Source organism: Crinia signifera, chromosome 8, assembly GCF_055691185.1.
Source record: "Crinia signifera chromosome 8, ASM5569118v1, whole genome shotgun sequence".
NCBI classification, from domain to species: domain Eukaryota; kingdom Metazoa; phylum Chordata; class Amphibia; order Anura; family Myobatrachidae; genus Crinia; species Crinia signifera.
The window spans coordinates 119182517-119209356 of NC_139224.1; the positions used below are offsets into that span (position 1 = coordinate 119182517).

The 26840-nt window shown below is 42.6% G+C and overlaps 1 protein-coding gene across 1 annotated transcript in view; it reads left to right on the forward strand.

Moving 5' to 3' along the window:
* Positions 1-26840, forward strand: part of SNX7 (sorting nexin 7) — a 109981-nt gene that overhangs the window by 71468 nt on the left and 11673 nt on the right. Inside the window, exons 5-8 of the mRNA XM_083157060.1 lie at positions 261-459; positions 8158-8357; positions 10386-10472; positions 25182-25334. Of these exons, the coding sequence (XP_083013186.1) occupies positions 261-459; positions 8158-8357; positions 10386-10472; positions 25182-25334 (639 nt within the window). The remainder of the gene's footprint in view (positions 1-260; positions 460-8157; positions 8358-10385; positions 10473-25181; positions 25335-26840) is intronic.

Sequence of the window (26840 nt, forward strand, 5' to 3'; positions counted from 1 at the left end):
GTTTATTTGAACAATTTTAAATATTTAATATGGTTGATCTAAAAAAAAAATGATTTTAGTAAAACGCATTGTACTCTTTTAGAACTGTCAACATTAAATATGTAACCAGGAATCTAGTATTTTGCATTTGTCCTACTTTCTGCTACAGTTCAACTGAAAAATAAATGGGATTGAGTATTTCACTTCTGCATTACTTGAATAAAGACTGCAGAGATGCCACAAAACAATACAACTGTTATCCACTCTCTTTTTCATACCAGGAGCTGACATCTCACAAGAAACAAGGTCCTGGACTCCTCAGTAGGATGGGGCAGACACTCAAGGCTGTAGCCTCTTCTGTAAGAGGAGTTAAAAATCGTCCTGATGAGTTCACAGAGTTAGGCGAATACGTTGAAGCTTTCAGCCAGAAAATAAATGTGTTAGACAAAGTATCACAAAGAATTTGCAAAGAAGAGAAAGGTAGGTACAGTAATGCTTTAGAATGTCTTAATGAATGAATAAATACATATTACTTGGATTACTAAATCCAAGACTTCTCCCGCACTGCTCTCAGAACACTGGAATCTAAACCTCTACAAAAGGACTCAGAATACCTGCTTTTATTAAAGCCTTCCAACTCTCATCCTAAGCAGCTGCTCCATATTGTATTTTGTCTTTGTCCTATCACTGCCTGTCTGCAGGGCCGCCAATAGAAATGTTGGGGCCCGGGACTGACCTACAGTCCGGGCCCCCAGCGGCACAGCGCCATATCTCCTCCCCCGCCCCCATGCATGCCCGACCCCGCCTGCCAGCACCCAGCCTCCCCCTACCCCATCCTCATTATGATTACTTACCATCACCTGCGTCGCGACATCGTCCTCTTGTTCCTCCACGGTCAGGTCCGGAGTGCACACTGCACAGTGCAGCCTGCAGAGCGCTGAGCCCCTCTGTGTCCTAGGCTTGGTGCTCTGCAGGCTGCACTGTGTATCGTGAGTGCCTGGCTGCCGGCACCGGGTGGGGGAGTCTGGTTGCGGGGGCTGTGGGCAGCTGCATGGGCCCCTTCAGTGGCCGGTGTCTGGGAAAGCTGTACCCAGGGTTACCCCCCTGTTGGCATCCCTGCCTGTCTTCCCCTCTCCTATAGGTTGTAAACTCTAGTGAGCATGGCCCCCTTGCTCATGTGCTTTTTTCACCTTATTTTTAAAAAACTTTGCGCATCCATGGCTATTCAATTGTCTAATATTCAGCAGTTGTAGGGAACAAATAAAAATATTTCCTTTCAGCGAAATATGTACAGTAGGCTATGTCTTATGGTGCCTACACACTGTGCGATTTATCGTGTGCATTTTGATCATTTTAGTTCAAATCTCATCACGTCTAATTCAATTTGTACTGTTTGTATTTGCCTTTGCGATGCCGATGTGCGATCCTGCGTAGTTAATATTACAGGGCAAAATACTATTGTAGCGTAGTGAAAATCAGGTGTAGTTCAAATCATATGTGGTTCAAATCGCACCATGTGTACAGTACAAATGACATAGCACACATTGGTGGGAATTTACGAAGATGGTAGTCCTATTTTACATGTTGCTATGGGCAACCAATCAGATACTATCTATTATCTTCTAGAAGGTGCAAAATGAGATAAAAGTAGATCTCCGATCTTAGCAAATTTCCCCCATTGCATAAGCAAAATCACATCTACAGATGGAGCCAGCCCATCAGCGAGACATATCCATAGCACTGGTGGGAGGCGTGACCAGCGGACGGGGGCACGAGCAGCTCACTCGCACATCCCACTCAGCAAAGTGGCGGGGTCCGGGTGCTTCCCTGCCCGTCTCTGCTTCAGAAAGACAGGCAGGGTGTGGGGAGCGAGCGGGGGAGATGGACAGTGGCGGGAGACGGCTGTAGGGGCTTCCAAAAGAATGGGGCACATGACCCCATTCTATCGTACTCTGACGGTCAGGGAGCGGCGCATGGCGATAGAATTGCCAGGAGCGAAATAGTTGCCGTGTGTGGGCACAATTAGTTTGGACTTAATTAAATGTAGACTTTAGATACAATTCCTCATCTTTCTCTCTTGGCTTCTTTGTGTGAGTTTTTTGTATCTATCAGGTAGAGTCACCAGAGAAAAGTTATTTAATAAATCTAGGATTTCTAGTGTTTTTTTCCCTAAAATTTAAATTTTCTGTTCTATAATGTTACATTGTTTTCACCTCATTGGTTAAGGATACAGTTTAGGTGACATTGTGTATGTGTTATTTTATTGAGTATTTTACTGTTTTGTTATTTTTGAAACATGATCTTTAGTTGGCATTATCAACCTGTGGGTTACTAGATATCTCAGCAAAATGCTGATTGATGACTGCGCTGCAAATTGTAGTAAATCTGCTTGTCCCATTGTTTTAAAATGTTTTTTTTCCCGTTCCGGCTAAATTTCCCAAAAAATCTTCCCATTTATGTAATTCTTGTCGCAATCTATAGGTCAATCAAAAATGGAGAAAAAAATTGCACCCACCTTACAGCTGGTATCTGGGTGGCTGACATAAAATGTGTAGGTCACCAGTCAATTGGTCGACATACATATGGTCACCATTGCCAAAAGGTTGACACAAGCAATAGGTCAATGTGGCAGTGATCAACACATGAATAGGTCAACATGCATTTCTCACAGTTTTAATTTTTTTATAATTTTTTTACTTTCATAGTTTATTATTCACATGATTGGGAGCAGTAATGTGTGCTGAGTGCAGCAGTCGAAAAAGCGAGGCTCCTGGCCCAGAGCATTGCAGTATAGTAATTGGTCTACATGCTGATTTGTCAACATTTTCTGTGTTGTTTATTTTCTTTTGGGGGGGGGGGTGTATCAACCTTTTACATCTCATCATTTTGGAGAGACCGAATGACTGTTAACCTATGATATTGTCTATGAGCTATATCGCCGCCCCCCCCCCCAGAGCTCATATTCTGTTTTTGGATTTCAATTTTGCCCAAGCGCACCTGTGGGTAATGCAAAGTTCAGCAATGTAAAATGGAGGAAAGTGCTGATAAGATCAAGGTTGAGGACTATAGTAGTTCTAGTAATCGGGAGCCCTCAGACATTTTATACCATGGGGTACATTCAATTAAATCTGATCCATTCCGACATGCATTTGTTGGAATGGAACCGACCATACCAATTCAATAATGGTGACAAATCAGACTGTCGGATTTGAGCCAAAATGCAACTGTCTGATTTGGCTGCTGCTGCTGCTATTCCTCCCCGCCTCATCTCTTCAATCCGATTTATTTTAAAGTCGGATTGAGATTGTCAGAAACGGGCCAAATTTTTTCGAATTTAAGCCCATTTCTGACAAAAGCATGCAGATTAGTGGCAATTCCACCAATAATCTAAAAAAAATTAATTGTCGATTCAAAACCACCCAAAAAGTCTGATACTGATGTTTTCTGACCAACTGCAGTACCCAACTAATTGAATACTGCCCATGTTGAATATTCATTTTATGAAAATAAACACAGTAAAGTTGTATGCAATAAAGTAATGATTACAGTTTAAGATGTTTGAGCAATGTTCATAGAAAACAATAAAAAAATATATTTTAATAATCTTCATAAGGCACAAGGCAGGCTTGAGATTTTTCCGTTTTCTCACTGTTGACCTTTTAGCCAGACAACCAATCTAGCAAAAGTGATGCCGTTACTGTAATTTGTATGGAGGCAATTCAAAAAGAGGCATGAGGGTATACAAATAAATATTTGCGAAGCACATTTATTTGAATATATAATATAAATATGTGGTCACAATTACAGAGCATCCTCTTCAAAAAAAGAAAAAACACTTTCGGGTGTCCGTTATCAGGGATTTTTTTCACCCGCCAAAGTCAGTAACTGCAGTAGGACAAGCTCATACTTTTTTTTTTTTTTTTTTACTATGCTAAAGTTTATTAATGAACCACTCTAAGACGTCCTGACATAATTTCAACTAGATCAGAGCTTCTTTATACGTTTCGTTATTTTCATCTAAAAAGTTAAACTTTAGGTGTCTTGCCGAAACAGAAGATATTGACTTAAAGCAAAACGCATTTGCACGTTTCTTATTCCGGTCAAGTCACAACTTTTCCACACTAGCCGATTTTTAATATCTAAATTTCAACTTTTTCACTCCGCCCTAATATATATATATATATATATATATATATATAGATAGATAGATAGATAGATAGATAGATAGAGATATATATATATATATATATATATATATATATATATATATATATATATATATATATATATATATATATATATATATATATATATAACGAGTGGGGGAACCCTTTCTGCGCTTGAGAAAGTAGCAGCAGCACCTCTGGGGGGTCCTCTGTTAGGCAAGACCCAGAATAGAAATGGAAGGAAAGGAGGTTTTCCAGAGGGCGCTAGCCAATTTTTAGACAGAAAAGTACCGGTTTTTACCGTTTATTATAAAAATGTACAAAATCCCTTTACAGGGTATTACAAATGCATAAAATTCATATACATAACAAACAATGATAAAATATTGCTTGATACAACAATCGATGTCTGACGTTTATAATTTCACATGAAATGATGTTCAAGTTTGCGAAGAAATAGCCCAACGCGTTTCGTCAGAACCTGACTTCATCAGGGGCAGAAAACATAGGCAGCAGACACTGTAGATATGTAACAATGCAGAACACAATTAAAATCAAGCACAACGTATAATCTCAGTTGAGAAATACAATAGGAATTGAGATCAGGAGGAGGAGATGGAGAAAAGGAGAACGACCAAAAAATGGAAGAAGGAACATCCAGGGAGATGGAAAAAGACGACCATAATGAGGTAAGTGAAATAGCTCGAGAAGGTTTAATTTATTTAAAATGGAGAAAGGTGAGAGAGGTTGTAGCCACTCCGGAAGCACCATGTGATGGTTAAGTCAGAAAGTACATACCTATAAGAATTTTATACCGATAAAGTTTGAAGGTACAGTTTCATATAACGGTCCGTTGAATTTCAAAAACTCTATATAGAGACATATTAGGAATATATATATAATGGTATCATCAGTAACCGATCATAAGATATAAACAATTTATACAAATGCATAAAGAGTATAGCCATTCAACAAAAAATGTACATATGGTATACAAAGGGCATAACATACCAGAAAAATGTAACGAATCCCAGCAAGCAATTTAAAGGAATGTTCTCAGCAAGTACATCAACTGATAGGTCTCACAACAGGTGAAATCAGGTAATGATTGGATCTGATCCCAGTCTGATAATGAAATGGGCTAGATGTCAATATCATAATACAGTCCAGAGAGATATGCCTGTTCAATCAGCAGGTATGTAGAGGAACTTAAAATAAGTGACTTACATATAGAGCCGCAAGGAGTAGGTAATGGTGACGTGGCACCAGAGTAGGTATGGCTAGGTGTTACCAGCAAATCTAGTAGCAGGAGAGCCCAAAATTATTTCACTATAAAAGAAATTCAAATAGAATTTTTCAGTACAAGAGGGGAAATTAGACAAGTGTCTAATAAAAGGGTATTGTTACCATATGGTAGTTTGGAAGAAAAGTGCCTACAAGTGCATAGCAAAAAAGAGACTACTTACATAGAAATCTACAGGAAGTGTCCAGCATCAGGGTATCACCAGAGTGAGTGATGGCTCTGTGCATCAAGTGGGTTTATATAGTGCTTTAGTGATGACATCACTTCCGGGGTGGAATTAAAGGTATTAAGCTTTTAAACCTTACTAGGTAAGGTATAGCAAGTTCCCAAGTATAATGGAAGTAACGTATAATGTACAAAGAGGCTCCTAGTGCCTAAATGGACTGCAAGTTAAGCTGTATAAACAGCGTTTTCAATATGCTGGAACGCAAACAGCACGCTGTGCGTTCCATTTGGCGGCCATCTTGGATTCTTTATAACTTCCTATGTGGAAGCAGAGCATCCTAATGTTAAGGGCGGAAATGGCATAACGTCCTTATAGTATGCACAATATGAAGGCGATCTAAGCCTGTATTCTATGTGAAAGTGGCGTATGATGCATTAAGCGGCTCCTAGTGCCTAAATGGACTACGAGTAGAGCTGTATAAACAGCAATGTACTGGAACGCAAACAGCGCGCTGTGCGTTCCATTTGGCGGCCATCTTGGATTCTTTATAACTTTCTATGTGGATCATAATGTTAAGGGCGGAAATGACATAGCGCCCTTATAGTATACACAATTTGAGCCTGTATTCTATGTGGAATACTATTAATAGGCAATAGATAAGTAATGCCGATGGTAAATAGTTGTACAACTAGGAACCAGACGATATTAAAGATGTAATGGAACGCAAAAACAACGCTGTGCGTTCCATTTGGCGGCCATATTGGATAATTTATATATAGAATGGGGATGGTTTTAAGGAGAGTGGGAGTGCTGATGTGACACTGTGCGTTCCATTCAGAAACCCATATGGGGTAATATGTAAGTGTAGGTGATATGTGTATACTACATAATAATGACGATTTAAATATGGGAAGATCTCATACTACTCTAAAACCTAATAAATCTAAATACCGTGTGACTGTGATATATACACAATCTGGATAAATAATATCAATCATAGTAAAGAGAGTGAAATATAAGTGGGGGACAATGACTATATTTAATCAGGGTGAATATGACAGTATTCGACAGTTATCTCTATTAGTGCTATCCTCAATAAATGGAAGTGTTTATATATAAAAATAAAGGGGAATTATAAAGTGTAGAAAGGTAAATCATCCTGGAGAATAATTTTTTAATAATTATTTATGGGACCTTTTTTATATTGAAAAAAGGGGGAACAAGAAAAAATTCTAATAAATCAAAAATTTAAGTGATACCTGTTTTGATTGAACTGGCATTTACATAAAAGAAAAAAACAACATAAACTGTAATACCTATATATACATTTTTCCCTTTTATAGGGATATATAATAATTAGTATTTCAGAAATAACCAGATATAACCGATATACATAATATATAGGGAAGAAATATATCTTAACCTCGAACATAATTACTAAGAGGCCAGAAAGAGAAGAGAGAACAGAGGGGTGACCATGGGGATGGGCTTCGGGCATGGATCTGATCTATGATCTATGGGCTCTAAATGAAGGCCACTACATCTATGCCCTCATTAAGGCCCTTAGGTTTTAAAGTGTCCAGAGTGTAGATCCAGAAGCTTTCTTTCTTAATTAGATCTTGTCCTCTGTTACCACCTCTGGGGTTAGGCGAAATTCTTTCCAGGATGGTGAATGAGAAATTTTCTTTTGTGACCATTGAATTGTGCTTCTCAAGATAGTGTCTCGGTAAGCTATGAATTTTCACTTTATTTTTAATGTTCCGCATATGTTCCTGAATTCGGATTTTTGCCTGTCTAATGGTTTTTCCGATATATCTTAAACCACAACTACAGGTGATCATGTAGATGATATGATCGGAATTGCATGTGACTGCATCTTTGATAGTATAAATACGGCACATCTTCAAAAGTGTGGTTAAAAGAGGTCTTTTCCAAAAACTTACAACAAATACATTTATTGCATGATGTCACTCCTGCTTTTTTAACTAAGAAGTGGGTTTTGACAGCTTTGTTCTCAGTGATGGGTTTAAGTCTGCTGGGCGCCAAGATGGATTTTAAGTTAGAGGCTCTTCGATACATTACATTGGGTTTGGGGGGTAACCATTGACAACCATTGTGATCCATAATCCAAAGAACACACCTGTATTAGAAAAACCTTCCATAAGATTTGTTATGAGATTTCTGTTTTAAATGTTTTAAATAAATGTTTTATATTTGAAATTGTTTATGGTGAATATGGTATTATAAAGGAAAGACAGGAAGTATCCTGATAATTATACAGGGCGCTATATAACACTATTGGTTTGGATATTGGCTTTTGGATCTCTCTAGTAGGGGATCAAGTGTTATTAAGCGACCGACTCAGCTTAGTGCAAATTCTGGAGATATTGTATAATATATATAATTTGGTTGTTAATGACCTTTTAATGGTTACCTTTAGGTGCCAACCTAGTCATTAGTGGCTGTCGAGCTAGACATTGTCAACCCAGGGACCTCATACCCTTTTAATGCCTTCCTCACTATCTCCATTCCTTCCTATGCAGACTATTATGAGGAGTTAAAAGAATATGGTCCTATCTACACCTTATGGTCAGCATCAGAAGAAGATCTGGTAGAACCCTTGAAGGGGATGGCGACCTGCATAGACAAGTGCTGCAAGTTCACTGAAGTATTGAATTCTAATCTCTCGAGTGATCTGATTCCAATTATTCATGAATATGTCCTGTACAGTGAAACTCTGTCTGTAAGTACTGTTTAATTATGTACATTTTATGTTGCTCAAGGGATCATATAATCAATGGCAGTAACACGATTAGCAGATCAACTTTGTGCCTGGGAGCACTTTCTCATAGCTGCCCTATTTAAAACAAAAATCATTTGACCAGTTTGGGCTATGAAAGTGAACTTGTTATTATGAATATTTGTTTCTGTATAGTGCAGTGATGACTAACATTGACACTCCAGCTGTTGTCGAACTACACATTCCAGCATGCCCTGCATCAGTTTTAGCATGGCCAAATAGCAAAACTGTAGCAGAGCATGCTGGGATGTGTAGTTGAACAACATGTGCAGTGTCAAGGTTAGCCATCACTAGTATAGTGTATAGTAATACATGAGACATGGGCTATATATCCAGATAGACATACACTATACGTGTGTGTGTGTGTGTGTGTGTGTGTGTGTGTGTGTGTGTATATATATATATATCTGACCATCTCCCCCTCTGTTTCCCCACATCTCTCTAACTGCGATGCCAGTACCTCCCAACACCGACCTGCAGCTCCCTCTCCCTGCCACGGACACGGCACTTGTACAGTGCATGGCCCTGGACAGGTGCATGTACAGTATTGGCCTAGGTGCTACACATGTGCATACCCCCCAGCTTCTATGGACTGCTAGGGCTGCATTCCTTAGATAGATAGATGGATAGATCTATCCACACACACACACACACACACAACACCTATGACTGTCTGTCTATATATTTATGTATTAAACTATGGAACTATTTATGTATTTGGCCACACCTGTCAATTATTGAATTCAGGGGTTTCAATCAGACCTGTCACCACAGGTGTATTAAATTAAGCATGTTGCCATGAAGTCTCCATTTGCAACCATTTGTAATACAAAATGGGTCATTCTGAAGAGCTCAGGGACTTCACACGTGGTACTGTGATAGGTTGCCAACTTTGCAATAAGACTGTTCATGATATATCATCCATGCTGAATGGTCCAAGGTCAACTGTATGTTATATAATTAGAAAGTGGAAGTGTTTAGGAACAACATCATCACAGCCACGAAGCGGAAGACAATGTAAAATTAATGAGCGGTCCAAACAACTGCTGAGGCGCATGGTGTGTGAAAGTCTTCAGCGCTTTACTGATTCCATAACTGAAGAGTTCCCAAATGCACTGGCATCCATGTAAGCACAGATACTGTTCTGAGGGAGCTTAATGCCATGGGATTCCATGGCTGACATCACCAAGTTGGATGGAGTTGTGGAAAGCACACCGACACTGGACTGTGGGGCACCTGAGTGCATTTCACACCAATGATACATGGTATTAAAAATCTGCAGATACTACATCGTAGCATTTTACATATTCCGATTCCATCACACAAACATACAAAATTGTTGCATATAAAATTAGTGAGTGCAATCTGATTTAATAACGATTTAAGGAGCACATGCAGTCAAAGGCTCAGTAAAAGTTGCATAGGACTTGACACACCGAGAACGACTTCAGCAATAGTGTATGAAGACATGTGTAAGTTGACCTTCCTAGTCATTGGCACCCAATCCTATCTGAGTAAATCTGGAACAACAATCTGAATTAGTTTTGTGTCATGACCTTAGCCAGATACTTTGCAAATAATCTGCCCACCTGAGCAATCGTCTACTTGTGGGAGAACAATTGGGAATTGGCGAGGATAATGCAAGCAGCTTTATAATACATTTATTCCTTGGACAGCTCCTCTTTTACATTTACACTCACTAACACTCTTCAATGTTTTCATTTTGACTCGAGTCTCTTAAGTGTTGACCACTTCAAAATATACTTAATTATGATTGTGGCTTTATTTTTAGTTTTTTATTAATGATTTGTCACAAAAACAAAATCAATTATGTGGGACATGTTAAGAAATGTGTCACAACACCACAAAGAGTGGTAACTTTGTATACCGCGTAACAAATAGAGGACAGCCATATAACAGGCAGGACTGTTTATGTAGTATTTTATAACCTTTAATTCAATTTTTCCTAAGGGAGTGCTGAAAAGAAGAGATCAAATCCAGGTTGAACTTGACGTCAAAGTGGATGCTCTGGTGAATAGAAAAGCAGATACAGAGACTGTAAGTAAATGCATCTGTGTGTAACTGTCCCTGTCTTGTGAGTGTTTACTGTATGTGTGTGAAGCAAGCATACGCACTATATTTCTCATGTGGACAATGACATTTTATCACATTTTATCCCTGATTCTCCAAGACGTCAGAGTGATACACTTCTGCCTATGAGCAACCCGCCGCTGCTGGAATCAGGGGGTTTTAGGACAGTGACCTTCAATTGCTCAATTACCGTGAACTGCCTTTCCGTTTTGGGGGTCAACTCCCTCTTTGGCCCTTATTCAGATCTGATCGCAGTACAGATTTGTTTGGAAAATGGGCAAAACCATGTGCACTGCAGGTGGGGCAGATGCAATAAGTTAGAGAGAGTTCAATTTGGGTGGGGTGTTGTGAAACTGAAATCTAAATCGCAGTGTAAAAAATTATGCAGCCAGTATTTACCCTGCACAGAAACAAAATACCTCACACAAATCTAACTCTCTGCACATGTTACATCTGCCCCACCTGCAGTGCTCATGGTTTTGCCCAAATCTACCTCCTGAGTGACATGCTGTAAAGGTGCAGACACACTGTACAATTTTTTGGACCAATTTGGTTGAAAGACATTTCCATTGAACCCAGTGTCCTGGACGAAAGATATTGATGAAAGATATTGACGACAGAGGAAAGATCTAGCTACAGTTTATAGGCTCTTTTTGAATGATATCCAAATTGAGCTGAAAGCACAGTTGACTAACAGTCTTGATAAACGACTGGTGGGTATGCGCATCATCATTCGTTGTTCGCCTGTCGTCAATATCTTTCGTCAACATCTTTCGTCAACATCTTTCGTCCAGGACACTGGGTTAAATGGAAATGTCTTTCAACCAAATTGGTCAAAAAAATTGTACAGTGTGTATGCATCTTAAGACTGCATACAGGAAATCAAGGCAGTGAGAGCATGGCAGCCCTAGAGAGAGGGAAGGTGCATGGGGGGGGGGGGGGGGGGGGGGGGGGAGAAGGACAGTAACCTTGTCCGGGTCAACCACTGCAGGAGATCTTTTTTCAACCTCAACTACTATATAACTATGTGAAAAATCTCATTGTAAATGTAATAGATTCACAGGTCTTTGGGTGCTGGCAGCTTCATACTAAACTACAGGTTGTGTATATGTCTTCTTGCACTGACTGCAAGATACTGGCTGAATTTAATTTTTTTTTTTTTTTTGCTTTTTTTACTAACTACAAACTTATGAAGGTATGTCAAGTAAATAAATGACTATCATTTTAATTCTCTTTGACCATTTTCTAAAGACATGCTAAGACGCCGACCAGTTGTTTGATGTTTTTCCGAATGAAAGTAGATTGGATTTATTTTTGATCCTTGATTCCCAAGTCCTCAGCAGCCCACAATGAATATTCATCTTTCATCTGTTTGTTGGTGTGCACGCTTTTTTAATGTAAAAACTTCCCTGGCTGGCTCACTAATTAGCTGTGGGTACAGTACTTGCTTTCCAGATGGTGTCCAGAGGCATTAACTTTGTATTCTTCATTTCTTGACACTGTCTGTTTCCCTTAATTGACCGGCAGGTGATGTGTACGAGGATTACAAATGTATAGAACAGATTACTTCACTGAAGATGGGAACAGTCAGTGAATTGTCTATTTTTATTCTCCTTACATGAACCATAAGTAATGCTAAGCTACATAGGAGTTAGTCATTAGCAATCAAACTTTGTGCCTATTATTATTAAAATTACATTGAGCCAGATGCACTAAGCTTAAAAAGTGATAAAATGGAGAGTGCTAAACAGCCAGCCAATCAGCATCTACTTTGCATGTCACGGACTGTGTTTGAAAAATGTCAGACAGGAGCTGATTGGTTGGTTGTTTATCACTGACCATTTTATCACTTTTGAAGCTTAGTGCATCAGGCCCATTTTCTGCAGTCCAATTCAGTAGGTAATAGAAAAGAATAGATCACAATATTTGTAACTTGTTTCCTAGCACAGCGCCCACGATTTTCATCTTATGCCATCGTTTTGATCGCATCGCCACCCCCACTACGAACGCCAACCCGAAGCGTGGCAAACGCAGCGGTACGCATCTTCCGACCTTTTCATACCCCCACTATCCACGTCGGCGTGGAGTTGATTTTATATAGTGTGGTGAGCCACTGAGCCCGAAGCGTGGGGAGGGGACGCGGATTACTTCACATGTAATCTGCGTCCCCTCACGGGGTTCGCTGCGCTCGCCACACTATATAAAGTCAACTCCACGCCGACGTGGATAGTGGGGGTATGAAAAGGTTGGAGGACTTGTACCGCTGCACTCGCCACGCTTCAGGTTGCCATTGATAGTGGGGGTGGCGTTAACAATAGGGGTGCATTTAACATGGTAATCACCCATCCGGGTGCCTGTACAATTACAAATCGCATCGCATGCCATTGTAATGGCATGCGATGCGACGCAATATTAAAATTGTACAGTGCGGCTCTTAGGACCCGAAAATCGGGTCCCATCGCATACCTTAATTAGTGGTATGGGATGACATATGATAGGCGCCGTGCTAGGAAACAAGTACCCGATATTTTAATGTGTGGTATACAGACTATACGGAACTATTGTCGGTAGTTAACTACTGTTATCTTAACTACTGTTAACTTGGAAGTGTGTGTGTGCGCCTGTCTTTCTGTCTGTGAGCGCACGTGCAGAAATTTGATTTCATAGAATTTACTGGGATATGGTCACTAGGTCATTAGGTCGACATGAGGAAGATCGACAGTCAAAAGTTTGACATGAGGTTTTTCACATTTTTTTGGAACCGACCTGTGCCAACAGGTGGTATTTCATGCCCTACCATCCACAAGGGCTTGGTGGGAGAATAAAATAGTGTGTCGAGTGTAAGGAGGCACCAAGCCCGAAGCATGGCGAGCAGGCGCAGTGTTATGTTTCAGTGTCCATGTCGACAGTGTCAACATTTGGGTCAAAAAGACGTGAAAACCCCATGTCAACCTTTTGACTGTCGACCTTCCCCATGTCGTCCTAATGCTTGTGTCGACCTAATGACCCTGTCGACCTTCCTGCATGTCGACCTAATGCTTGTATACCTAGTTGCTGTCTATCCAATGATACAATACCGAATTTACCAAATTCGGGGCTTGATTTAGAGCTGACTGCATTTCTAAATCACATATAAATGCTGTTTTGGTGAACTGTCTATGCCATAGATCTGATGCCTAAATTACCATATGCAAACACAAAGCTGCTTCAGCTTTCTGGGACATTTAGTCCATGTCGACTGTGTCGACATTCGGACCAAAAAACAGTGAAAAACCCATGTCGACCTTATGACCAGTCGACCTTCCTCATGTCGACCTTTATGCAAATTCGACCTTAAGTCATGTCGACCTTGGCCCATGTCGACCTTAAGTCAGGTCGACCTTCCTGCCAGTCGACCTAGTGGGGTCGACCTAATGACTGTAGACCTAAATGCAGTCTGACGAATGATCCCATTCCAATTGCACAGTCTCAGATATGCATATTCTTAAACTTCTTCTCAGTCAATGGGCAACTCCCATGGGTTTAAAGAATGCACGAAATGGGAAGGAAAATAAGACCAGGAAAACTGGTCAGTAGATCACAGGAATTCCCTGACTTGATGACAGACCTTTCCACCTTGCCTTTTTTGCACGTAAAGGTTTCTTTTATCCCTTCAGGTCACACGCTCATAGGTATCAAAAGCTCACCTTTTTGAAGCGCACTATGTTCACAAAGCAGTATCTTTATTGTAGACCGTGGATCCTCACCAATGGGTATGGATAATCGCAGAATCCAATGTAATACACCACAGGATTTTATTCTCCACATTCACAATAAAAGTTCATCATTTTTACAGGGAAATTTTGCAGAAAAAAATTCCAATAAAAAAGATAAAAATATACCCAATAGTCACTGGGTCCTAATTCACCAACTTAACCTCACCTGGGTAGGAGAATAAGATGGGTGCCACACAGTTGGAAAAATGGCTAAGGACTTCAGGACACATGGATAGTTGTACTCCTACTCCCAACGCGTTTCGGGCCGTGCTAAGTGGCCCTTTTATCTAACATCATGTAACACTTTAATTGTAATCTCTCACTAGTGTTATTCTTTGGGGCTGTTTGGTTGTGCTGGCCTGGGAAGGATTCCTGTGCACTGATCTTGAATCATAGGAATGTTAGGGATCTACCCGATGAGGTCACGTGTCACAATCCAGACCATTGGAAGCACTTTCCTACCTTCAGTTCTCCTCCAAACTTGCTCTGTAGACTGTGTTCAATACTCCTGCGCTTTATTACACAATGGGGTTATTTTGGTTCACTCTTTCTGACAAATTCCTTCTTAGAAGGACAAAACATGTGCACTGCAGGTGCATAGATAAATATATTTGGGTGAGATATTTTGTTTCTGTGCAGGGAAAATACTGACTGCTTTATTTTTACACTGCATTATAGATCTCACTTTGAAGTAAACCCCCACCCAAATCTAATTCTCTCTGCACAAGTAATATCTGCCCCACCTGCAGTGCACATGGTTTTGTCATTCTAAGAAAGAATTTGTCAGAAAGAGTGAACTAAAATAACCCCCAATGTGCAGTCCAGTGTCACACACATCTGTCACAGTGTCACACATACCTGTGAAAGCTCCACTCAAGAATGCCATTAGAAATTGTGGAGCCCGGGACTGACAAAATAGCCAGGGGCCCCCTCCGTAGGCCCATTGCATGCCCATTGCATGAACAGCTCGCGCATGCATACTGCATACCATACGCATGCACGGCCATTTGATAATTGCCAGGATTCCAAAAATGCAGACATGTGAAGGTGTCTAAATCGGGCCTAAAATAGAACAAACCATTTAATACATAGTGGTCTCCAAATGGAACATTAATTGAAAAAAATAACAGCGAGATTCATCGGTGACCAGCATGGGGGGTGTCCTAGGTACTCAGAATTTTTTATATGAAGCATCCTGGTCTCCTGAAAGGGTAGTGCACCTTGGGGGAGCAAGAAAGACAAAGAAGGGAGTGAGAGACAGAAAAAAAGGGTGTCATGGGTAGAGAGAGAGGAGATAAAAAAAGAGAGAGATATATAGTGAGAGAGAGAGACCGAGTGTGTGTGTCCGAAAGAGACAGTATGCCTTATTCAGATCTGAGCTCAGTACAAATTTGTTTGGAAAATGGGCAAAACCATGTGCACTGCAGGAGGAGCAAGTGTAACCTGTGCAATGACAGTTAAATTTCGGTGGGGTGTGCTAAAACTGACATCTAAATTGCAGTGTAAAAATAATGCAGCCAGTATTTACCCTGCACAGAAACCAAATAACTCACACAAATCTAACTCTCCCTATACATGTTACATCTGCTCCACCTGCAGTGCACATGGTTTAGCCCATTTTCCAAACAAATTTCTACTGAGCTCAGATCTGAATAAGGGGCGTAGTGTCAGGGAGTGGGAAAAGTGCAAGGGAGAAAGTGGGTCAAAGGGAGAGAAAGTCTAAGAGAAAGTGGAGAGAGGCAGAGAGATGGCATCAGGAAGAGATATCTATCTATGTACAGTATCTATCTGGGTTTATTCCGTTTTCAAGGTAAAGAACAAATGACATGCATGTATAAACGTACCTTTTATACCTTCTGATCAGTCCCACGAGTCCAGACCTGTGCGCCCGCATTCCAACTGTCCAACCTGTCAAAGCCCATCCGCTCTGATGACATCATCATCAGCTGGTTCATGGATCTCTGGCTCGGCGTCAGTGGTTACTAGGCAACAACAGGACCTGTACGCTGTGGACTGAAACAAGAGGATATGATTACATGACAAGAATCACCATAAGTGCACAGCAAAATACAATGCAGTTACAGAGTGATGAGTGTAGCGTCTCGCACGGGGCACATAATCAGGGACAGGGTGTAGCAGACAGCTGTTTAAAGAAAAATTTTCAATTAAAATTGTTCATTAAGACCTTTGGGGCATACAGTATCCTGTTTGAAAATCCATTTGGCTTCAAGTTTCAATAGTTTCTTGCCCCTATCACCACCGCGGTGGTCGTCAGGTATTTGGTCTATGATGATATAACGGAGACTTGCAAGGGAATGTTTGGCAGCGGCAAAGTGTCTCGCTACTGGTTGATCCATAGGTTTGTTACTATGGGCAGCTTTAATCGCTGATCGATGTAGCGCGATGCGCTCTTTAAAAGTTCTTATCGTCTTGCCAACATATCCTAAGCCACGAGGGCAGAGGATGAGGTATAGGACATAGGTGCTGGAACATGTGAGGGGGTACCTAATTTTGTAATTGAAGCCCTGATGTGGATGAGCAAAAGTTTTTGACTGCATCATGGCGTTGCAAGTCGTACATCCTGTACAACGGTAACAACCTCCCGGTTTCTTATAGGTGCCCTCTGGTAATCTCGCTGATATGTCGGTTCTTACTAGCCAGTCGCAGAGGTTTTTACCTCTCGTGTAGCATGCCATCAATCTGGATGTTTTCAGTTTTTTTAACTCCTTATCGTGCTGAATGGTTGGCCACGGACCTCTGGCTGTCGAGGTTATAGTATTATCTGCCTCGTTATACGCTCTCACCCACCGGATCACGTCGGTGGGGTTGTTCTTAGTGCTGTGTCCGGTCAGGGCTGTAGCATGGGAGATTTTGTCTACCTTTTTCCGTGCATTCATCACAGTGGTCATAGAGTAACCTCTATCAAGAAATTTCTTTTGCATCTGATCCAGATTGTGGGACAGCGGGGCTTCGGAACTGGTGATGTGTTTGACACGCCCTCTTCAGGGCAGGTGGATGGTGACTCTGTGCCCGCAGGAGTGTGTTGCGGTCGGTAGGCTTGGTGAAGATGGATGTGCACAGTTTATCTGATTCAATAGTAATGCAGACGTCTAGGTAATTCACAGTGCTCATGCTCATGTTGTAAGTGTATTTAATAGGGCAGGGGAGTGCATTGATGGTCTCAATGGCCTCGGTGAATTCTTGTTGAGTGCCCGTCCAGAATAATAGCACATCGTCTATGTACCGGGTATAGAAGCAGATGTTTTTGTGTAGCTCGCCACTCAGGAAGAGGTCTTGTTCAAGGGTGGCCATGTATGCATTGGAATACGATGGGGCGATTAGAGAACCTATCGCGCAGCCCATTGGCGATAGAATTTTTTGTTGAAGTAGAAATAGTTACGATGGAGTATTAAGGTCAATAGGGTGACAAACAGGTCGATAGGGGGTCCTTATATGTAATCAGTATTTGCTTGCAGACCATAATATAGAATATAGGGAGAGTATTTGCCCAAACATATTCATAGTGGAAATCCACTATAAAGTACCATATACTGTATAAGTCGACCCGAATATAAGCCGGGGCACCTAATTTTACCACAAAAAACTGGGGAAACTTATTGACTCGAGTATAAGCCTAGGGTGGGAAATGCAGCAGCTACTGGTAACTGGTAAACCACATACGCAGCATTACCGCATATGTATGGGAAATGCTAACGCAACACTTGCAGTAACAGTGCGTACACGCAGCATGTATATTATGAGCCCTAACACAGGCTGCTCTATGCATCCCCTGCATGTTACATGATTTATTTAATTAATGTGCTCATAACCAGACAAACCTTTATTTATGTGAAAAAATATCTCTGATGTACTCTGCTGCTGTATGTTATGCAGGCACGTGTCTCTTCCCCCTTACACTGAGCTGCTGCTGTGGTGTGCCACCTACTAGAACCTAATATTGTCCCCCTCCTCCCCTGGTGAGCTGGCTTCCCCAGCGCTTTGCCTGCCCCCTCCTCGGACATGCTGGCTGCCTGTCACTCTCCGGGCAGGCTAGATATTACAGACAGCCGCAAGAGGTCCAATGGGAGCCAGGGGAGGGGAGGCAGCAGCCTAGTGACCTGAGCCGCACAAGATCCAATGGGAGCAAGGGGAGGGGAGACGCCAGTCTAGTGACCTGAGCTGCGCTAGGTAACGAACAGCCGCAAGACCCAATAGGAGGCTCAGCACCTCCCTCCCCTGGTGCCGGGTCCCGCGGCTGTCTGTTGCCTAGTGCGGCTCAGTAACATGGAGACAGCCAGCCGACCAACTGCAGGGGATGTTAACTCTTCTGGCGCTGAGTTTCCGGCAGCCAGGGAAGCGACGGTCATCACACGCTGGGCAGTGTCAGGTCTTAGATTTCATATGCGCTGAGCCTCCCGCTGGGCACAGAGGATGCAGCTGTGCAGCACTGGGGTGCTAACAGGTAACACACTACTGCCCCAGACCCACACTCGAGTATAAGCCGAGTAGGGCATTTTCAGCCAAAAAAAAGGGCTGAAAAACTCTGCTTTTACGGTAGCTGTAAATAACTAATGCCCCTTTCAGACCGCACTTTTAAAACGGTAAATTGCCGTTTTTTTACCGTTTTAAAACGGTAATGTGTGCGGTCTGAAAGGTCCAGTCCCACTTAACCGGTTAGAAAATGCCGTTTTTTCTAACCGGTTAAAATGCAGGGTCCTACCCGTTTCTGAACCGGTATTTTAGCGCAAAAATCGGCTCAGAAACGGTATTTAGGACCCAGCCAATGAGCTGGGTCCTAAATTCAGCACAGTGAATACTTAATGAGCGCTCATTAAGTATTCACAGCACTGGAGCCCCCCCCCGCGCGTGTCGACACCCCCCGCGCGCGTGTCGACGCCCCCCCGCGCGTGTCGACGGCCCCCCCGCGTGTCGACCCCCCCGCGCGTGTCGGCGCCCCCCCCGTGTCGACTTACCCCGTGCCGGTATCTCCGTTGTGGTTCCCGGCACTGCAGCTCAGTATGCTCGGAAAGCACTTATGAAAAAAGTGTCTTTCAGAAAATGGCTGCCCCCCATACGGAAGACAGTTTTTTTAAACAGGGTTTCCTATGGGGCAGCCATTTTCTGGAAGACACTTTTTTCATAAGTGCTTTCCGAGCATACTGAGCTGCAGTCCACAACGGAGGTACCGGCACGGGGTAAGTCGACACGGGGGGGGCGCCGACACGCGGGGTGGGGGGGGGGCGTCGACACGCGCGGGGGGGCGTCGACATGCGCGGGGGCGTCGACATGCGCGGGGGGCGTCGACATGCTCTCGGTCGACACGCGAGGGGGGGGGGGGAGCTGCACGGAGGGGAGGGCTGAAGGCTGCACTGGCTTTGACCCTGTATTTGGAAAGTTTCCAAAAACGGGTCTGCCAGTGTCAAAAAATCGGCACTTAAACGGTAATATACCGTTTAAGTGCTGCGGTGTGAAAGGGGTTTTATCTGGCAGACCCGTTTTTGGAAACGTTTCCAAATACAGGGTCAAAGCCAGTTATGCGGTCTGAAAGCAGCATCACCTTTCCAGCATAAACTCTGTGAACGGAGATGCTGTTACAATTCACAACTACAGTAGTATCAAGAAATTGCAACATTGTAATACTGGGATAATAGGTAGCAATATTCTGCCACCAGCCCTTGATAACAAACAGTACTTGAGCACAGAGAAATGAAATCTAGTGTGTCTAAACAGAATTTTATGCAAAACCATTTAAACTTATATACATATATAACATGCATATAATAAAATCGTCAGGAACTACATTTTGTCATCATTGCAGGGATCCAAATATACCCTAATTAATATCAGAGATGGAATGCTGTAATATAAATATGTGTAAAAAATAAATTCCTTTGCATATACTACTAAACCAATACTGCAAGCCACTTAAACATCTTCCTGTATGCATATATGCAGTCCACAACATTTTTAGGGGATATACATGACCATATATAGCAGTGAACCTGCAAAAAGAGTTACATATCCCTACAGACCCTCCCCACACACAAACTGTCCTCTGGCCCGACTACAGTCACTTCCAATGCCCCCCCTCCCTTCCTCCTCCTGCATCCAGTCCCAGTACTATATCAGCTCACCTGAGCTTTCTGTCACAGGCAGCACCGCATCCTTCTTCCTTGATGGCTCCTTTCTCTGTATGTGCACGTCACATGCAGAGCACTGCGACAGTGACAGTGCAGTACACAGGAGAGAGGTAGATGCATGTGACGCTGACTCAGCTATACATATAGACTAGTAAAAAGCATGTACTTGTGTATTATCAGGGCACCCACAATTTACATCGTAGGGCATTGTACAATTAAATATCAGGCGTATCGCATGCGATGCAACACAATTTTTTATTGTACAGGCACCCTGATGGGTGATTACTATGTTAAATGCGAGCGCAGCGAGCAGACGCGGATTACTAAACATGTATTCCGTGTCCCCTCATGGGGCTCACTGCGTTCGCCACACTTCGGGCTCGCCACACTATCTAGAATCAACTCCACGCCGATGTGGATAGTGGGGGTATGGAAAGGTCGGAGGATGCATACCACCGCCCCATGCAGGTGCGCTGCACTCGCCACAGGCTGGCGTTGATAGTGGGGTGGCGTTAACAATGGGGGGGCATTTAACATATGAATCAGCCATCAGGGTGCCTGTACAATGTTAAATCGGCTATGATCGCGTCGCATCGCATGCCATTATAATGGCATGCGATGCGACGCAATATAAAAATTGGTACTTATGTAGTATCTGGGCTGCCGATTTCTAAATCGGGTCGGATCGGGAGATCGCATCGCATCGCATGCGACCATGCGATTCGATGCGATGCGATGCGATGCGATGACCCGATTTTTCCATAGGAATCAATGTTAAAATGGACTGAGTCCATTTTAACATGGAATTCAATGGGAAAAATGGGTCCTTTTCATACCCCTACTATCCAAGTGGGCATGGAGTTGGATATAAACCTGTGGCGAGCGTAGCGAGCCACCGAGCCCGAAGCGTGGCGAGCGAAGCGAGCCCCGCGAGGGGACGAATACCGTCCCCTCGCGGGGCTCGCTTCGCTCGCCACGCTTCGGGCTCGGTGGCTCGCTACGCTCGCCACAGGTTTATATCCAACTCCATGCCCACTTGGATAGTAGGGGTATGAAAAGGACCCATTTTTCCATAGGAATCATTTTAACATTGATTCCTATGGAAAAATCGGGTCATCGCATCCGATATCGGATGCGATGCGATGCGATGCGATGCGATATCGCATCGCATCGCATCTGATTGTATGCCTTAACTTAAGGCATACAATCAAAAAATCGGCAGCCCAGATACTACATAAGTACCTAAAAATTGTACAGTCGGCCCTGAAACCCTCAAATCAGGTCCCATCGCATACCTTAATTAGTGGTATGCGATGCGATGGGTGCCCTTATAATACACATGTACCAAAAAGCACTTTTGGCAGCACCAAGCTCAAGGTGTCTGCTTCCGTTGCTCTGCAGCAAATACGCTACTGCCTCCATCTGTGCTATCAGCGACAGTCAGGGGTGAAGGGGAGAACTGGCAGCCATGCAAGCTTCGGGGACAGAGAGGCTCGGGCCCTACCCTGTGTCAGTGTGGCCTGGCCCGGGACAGTTGTCCCCATAGCACCCCCTTGATGGCAGACCTGGCTCCACTGTGTGTGTAAATACAGTTTGAATGTTTGTACTGTATATACAGTATGTGTATTATATTTATTACTAGTTATTTATATAGCGCACACATATTCCGCAGCACTTAACAGATACTATTTGGTCATTCACATCTGTCCCTGCCCCAGTGGAGCTTACAATCTATATTCCTTACCGCAGGGGTCCTCAAACTATTTTGCTCTGGGACCCCATTACACAATAAAAATTATTACGGGACCCCAGCAAGTTACTGCAGAAGGTCATCACATCACATGTGTAGTCAGCAGACAGCACATACATGGCAGCATTGTGGAGGCACAACATGATGGGAGGAGTCTAAAATAACCGACAACTCAACAGATCTTTCAGACTCCTAGAATCACTGACTGAGATTAGAAAAGTCAACAGCCTGATGGTCAGCAACATGGAGTCACGACCCCATGCTGAGAAGGTCAGCACCCACAATTTGAGAACCGCTGCCCTACCACACGTACACGTGCACACACAAAATTATGCTACAGTTAATTTTGTGTAGGTAGCCAATTGACCCACCACCAGTATATTTATTGAATTGTGGGAGAAAACGAGTACCTGGAAGAAACTCACTGGGAGAATATACAAACTGTATACAGTTAGGGACATGTTGGAATGGAACCCATCACCTTAGTTCTGTGAGGGAGTAATGCTAACCCTTACTCAGTCCGCACTGGCCATATTAACCCTTTGAGTGCCATCTCTATGAGAGATGTGCCAAATATCTGCTAAAGATGCCAGCATCGCTCCATTTGTTATATAAATTCAAATGAAAAATGTTATGTAAAAAAAGATTATATTTCCTACATAAGGTAAACATTATTTACATTTTTAGACCTATTTTGACAAATTCACTTGGCACTCAAAGGGTTAATGTGTGTGTGTGTGTGTGTGTGTGTGTGTGTGTGTGTGTGTGTGTGTGTGTGTGTGTGTGTGTGTAAAGAGATATTGTGATATATGTAGATTCCTGGTAATTTTATGTTGCGCTTTTCAGTTCATTTTTGTTATTGTGTAAAACGTGACTACAAACCGAATACGATAGGGGATTTCATTTTCAATATTTGTGATTGTCTTGATGTTAAACCATCACTTTGAAAACATCTATCCCTCGAGAGACTAGAAGTCTAAAATAAATCTGTATATTAAAATATGATCATTCAATCTGTCCAATTACAAAATAACTGCAGATGCCAGCATAATGTTCAAGGTTTTATCCTGTGCCAATTTCATAGACTCCTATTCGGAAAACACAATCTGTGTATATATTTCAGGTTGTTCTTGCCCATGGGGATGTCCAATGGCTCAAATTCATTTTTTTTGAGTGCGCTGTTGTCTACAACGCAGATGCTTAACATTGGGATAAAGCAATTAATTGTCAAAATGTATGTAGCAATAATCCATTATGTTAAGTAAAAGCTTTGTCTAATGACATGTTAACCATATGAAGACTTGTGTATCATTTCTGAAATATATATGCACATTTCTTTGAAAGATATTTCAAATATCCCTAAAGGCCTATACACACTACACAACCCTCACCACGACCAACATAGTATACCTATCGGGCAGAGAATGGAGTGTACACCCTGAACAAGAGCTGTACACAATATCGTTCAGTAACACCACTGAAAATGCGGGTCGTTAGCTATATATCCCAATTGACTTGCATGTTCAGCCAAGAGGGGGTTCATTAACAACGCACAGGAGTGCACATCATTAATGACATTGAGCATACCCACTAGAGGATATATTAAAACATCGCTCAGAAGCCGCAAACAGCGTCGGGGAGGCGGCAGACAGCATATGGGAGCTCAATCAGAACAGGGCGCAGGAGCGTCTTGTGCACACGCCCCCTTCAGACGGATGACGGGGGTGGGAGATTCTATCGCCAGCCCTCGCAATAATGAGAGGGGGCTCCATCTGTATCTTCTCCTGTGTTGACATTTCTTTGATGGGTACACTATAATAGAAGTAGGTAGATGGGTACACTCTAGATTAGGTAGATGTGTACACTTTAGTAGAATTAGTTAAATGGGTACACTCTAGTAGAGTGTTTTTCAACTACTGTGCAATGGCTTTTCTCAAGTGTGCCCCCAGATCTAGAGATGCCCAAACCAGTTTACAGCCAGTTCAACTGTTATTTACTGGGCTCTTTTTTTCATGTAAAGGGCCAATGTTTTATTTTTGTTACCTGTGGGGACCAGTGTGATTGTTTTGTATATGGGGGCCAATAGGTTTTTTTTTTCCTTCCTGTGGGGTCCAGTGTGTTTTGTCCCATGGGGATCTCCTGGTGTGCCTTGGCAATTTTAAAATCTTTTTTAGTGTGCCGCAAGGTAAAAAGGTTGCAAATCACTGCTCTAGTAGAATTAGGTAGATTGGGTACACTATAACACTTTGTAATAAATGAGTTAGGTGGGTACACTATAGTAGAAGTTGGATTGATAGGTACACTTTAATAGAGGTAGGTAAATGGGTACACTATAATCGAATTAGAAGGGTATGCTACAATAAATTTAGGTTGGACTTTGAAGTGAATTTTTTTCTGTTTCAACACCTGCAATATATGCTTTTTAATATATAAAATAGAAGTGTTGTTACTTATGATCCTTATTTATATTTTTACACCTGTTTGCAACAGTTAGGATAACCCGTAAAAATAATTTTTACTTTATCATTGTGCTCTAGACTGGAATGTCGCCTTTTGCTTACCTTACGTAACGTAAGCTCAAGTCTTTGTTAGACTGCCCCACACATTCATTTACTTACATGGGAGGGTGGGAGTGTGGCCGGGAGCAGGGCAGACATCAGCGCCGGAGCAGGGCAGACCGGAGTGGACGAATGGTGGCGGCAACATCAGCAGCAGAGCCGCCTTCAACAAGAGTCAGGACTAGTGAGGGCTGAGGCGGGATCACTCTGGAGCGGATATGGTCAGAGGTCACGCTGCGCAGGTCGGACTGCCTATAACCGCTTCAGACTGCAGGCTGTAGATCGGGAACTCCTGGGCAGCGTCTGAGCACTCGCTCAGACGCTGCCCGGCATCATTTGGCAGTGGCGCCGTGAGTGTGGGGGGCCCCGCGGTGATCGCCCCTGCATTATTCCAACACTGCCTAGTTTATTGTCTCATTTATCTACTGCTTACATTTCTCTGAACAGTATGTAAAGATCTCCTCTCATTGCAGCTGAAAGAAGAGATTGAAAAGTTGGAAGATAAAGTTGAATGTGCCAATAATGCTTTGAAAGCTGATTGGGATCGATGGACAAAAAACGTGCAGACAGACTTGAGAGATGCATTTACAAACATGGCGGACTGCAAAATCAATCACTATGAACAGGTAAAATAGTGTTTTTACTACTTTAGCATTTTAATAAAATATATAGCTAAACATGGACCAGGAATCCTAAAATTACCCTGAAGTATATATAATACTTTACATTTATCAAGATTTGGGATTTTTATTTACTAGACTATGGGGGTATTCAAGCTGTGGTGATATTTCCTGACAGGGGAAATATCAGCACTCACCTATTCAATGCTACCACTACCGACAGCATTAAAGGCTGTCAGATACAATTTTTTTGAAAGTCGGATCTGTTTTTTCGGAAACGGCCGTGGATTGTAGATTTCACGGGCGGCTTCATTCAATTTGCAAACTTTTCAAAAATCCAATACCATCTGTCTATGTGCTGTCAGAAGTCATTGGAAATTACGAGATTTCGACTGTGGGGATGTTCCGACAGTTGGAATCCGTGATTCAATTCCCCCATATAAGTGCCTTCCTGATTCATTTGTATAGATTTAAAAAAATATATATATATTTCAAACATTGTCAGTTTTGGCTTACAAAATTAAATTGGTACCCTTTATCATAACAAAAACATGTGTAATCATATGTAAATCACATAATGTAAATGTCAGAATGTAAAAAGTAGACGTAGGGGGGTATTTAATCCTGGCCACTATTTCCGTACGGTAGAAATTATGGCCAACAGTATTCAATCCCAGATGGGACTTGCCTGCAACAGATTTGCCTCTGTCTAGGAGAATCTGTATTGTCGGAAAGAGACGCTGGATTGTCGAATCCTCGGTTGCCAAAGCTGGGACGTCCGACTTGTGGAATATATTTCGGGAGCCAGAAGAACAGAGCTCACATTGAATAGGTCGAATGACATTAAAGTAAAGGTAAAGTTAGCGGCTGGGATTGAATACCCCCTTAAGAGTAGAAGAAAGCCTATTAGCATTTATAAACCAAGGTTGTTAAGCACATGCTTTATATCCTTTATACCTATATGGAAACACGGTCGTACTCTCTTCAATCCTTAGTGATTCTATAATTTCTTAGATCAACAGTGTTTACATAGGAAATTATTTATTTTTTCGTCTTATAGAACATAATGAAGTGAAATTGGTATTCCCTTAGAGCTGATTGGATTAGACACAGGCATATTTGAAAACGCAGTAGAAATCACTCCACAAGCGAAACAAATGTCTACTTTTTCATATGCATGAACGGTTTACACCCATCTTAGTGTTCACTCTAGAAATTGTGCCGGGCAAGGCGCCGGGGGGCGGGCCGGGGCAGCCGACGGCACAGTTGTGGGCGGTCCCGGACCGCCGATGCCACTAAAGTGGGCGGACCGGGCCGCCAACGTCACTAAAGTGGGCGGGCCCGCCCGGCGGCATCACTAAAGTGGGCGGGCCGGGCCGCGCCGAAGATGCTGTCACCACAGGGGGAAGGTGCCTTGATGCCGGGCATCGCCGTCTAAGGCGACACTGGGCTTCCCCGCGCAAGGAGTCGGGCAGGCACCAGGCTGTTTTAGCGGGGCGCTGCTAGAGGGGC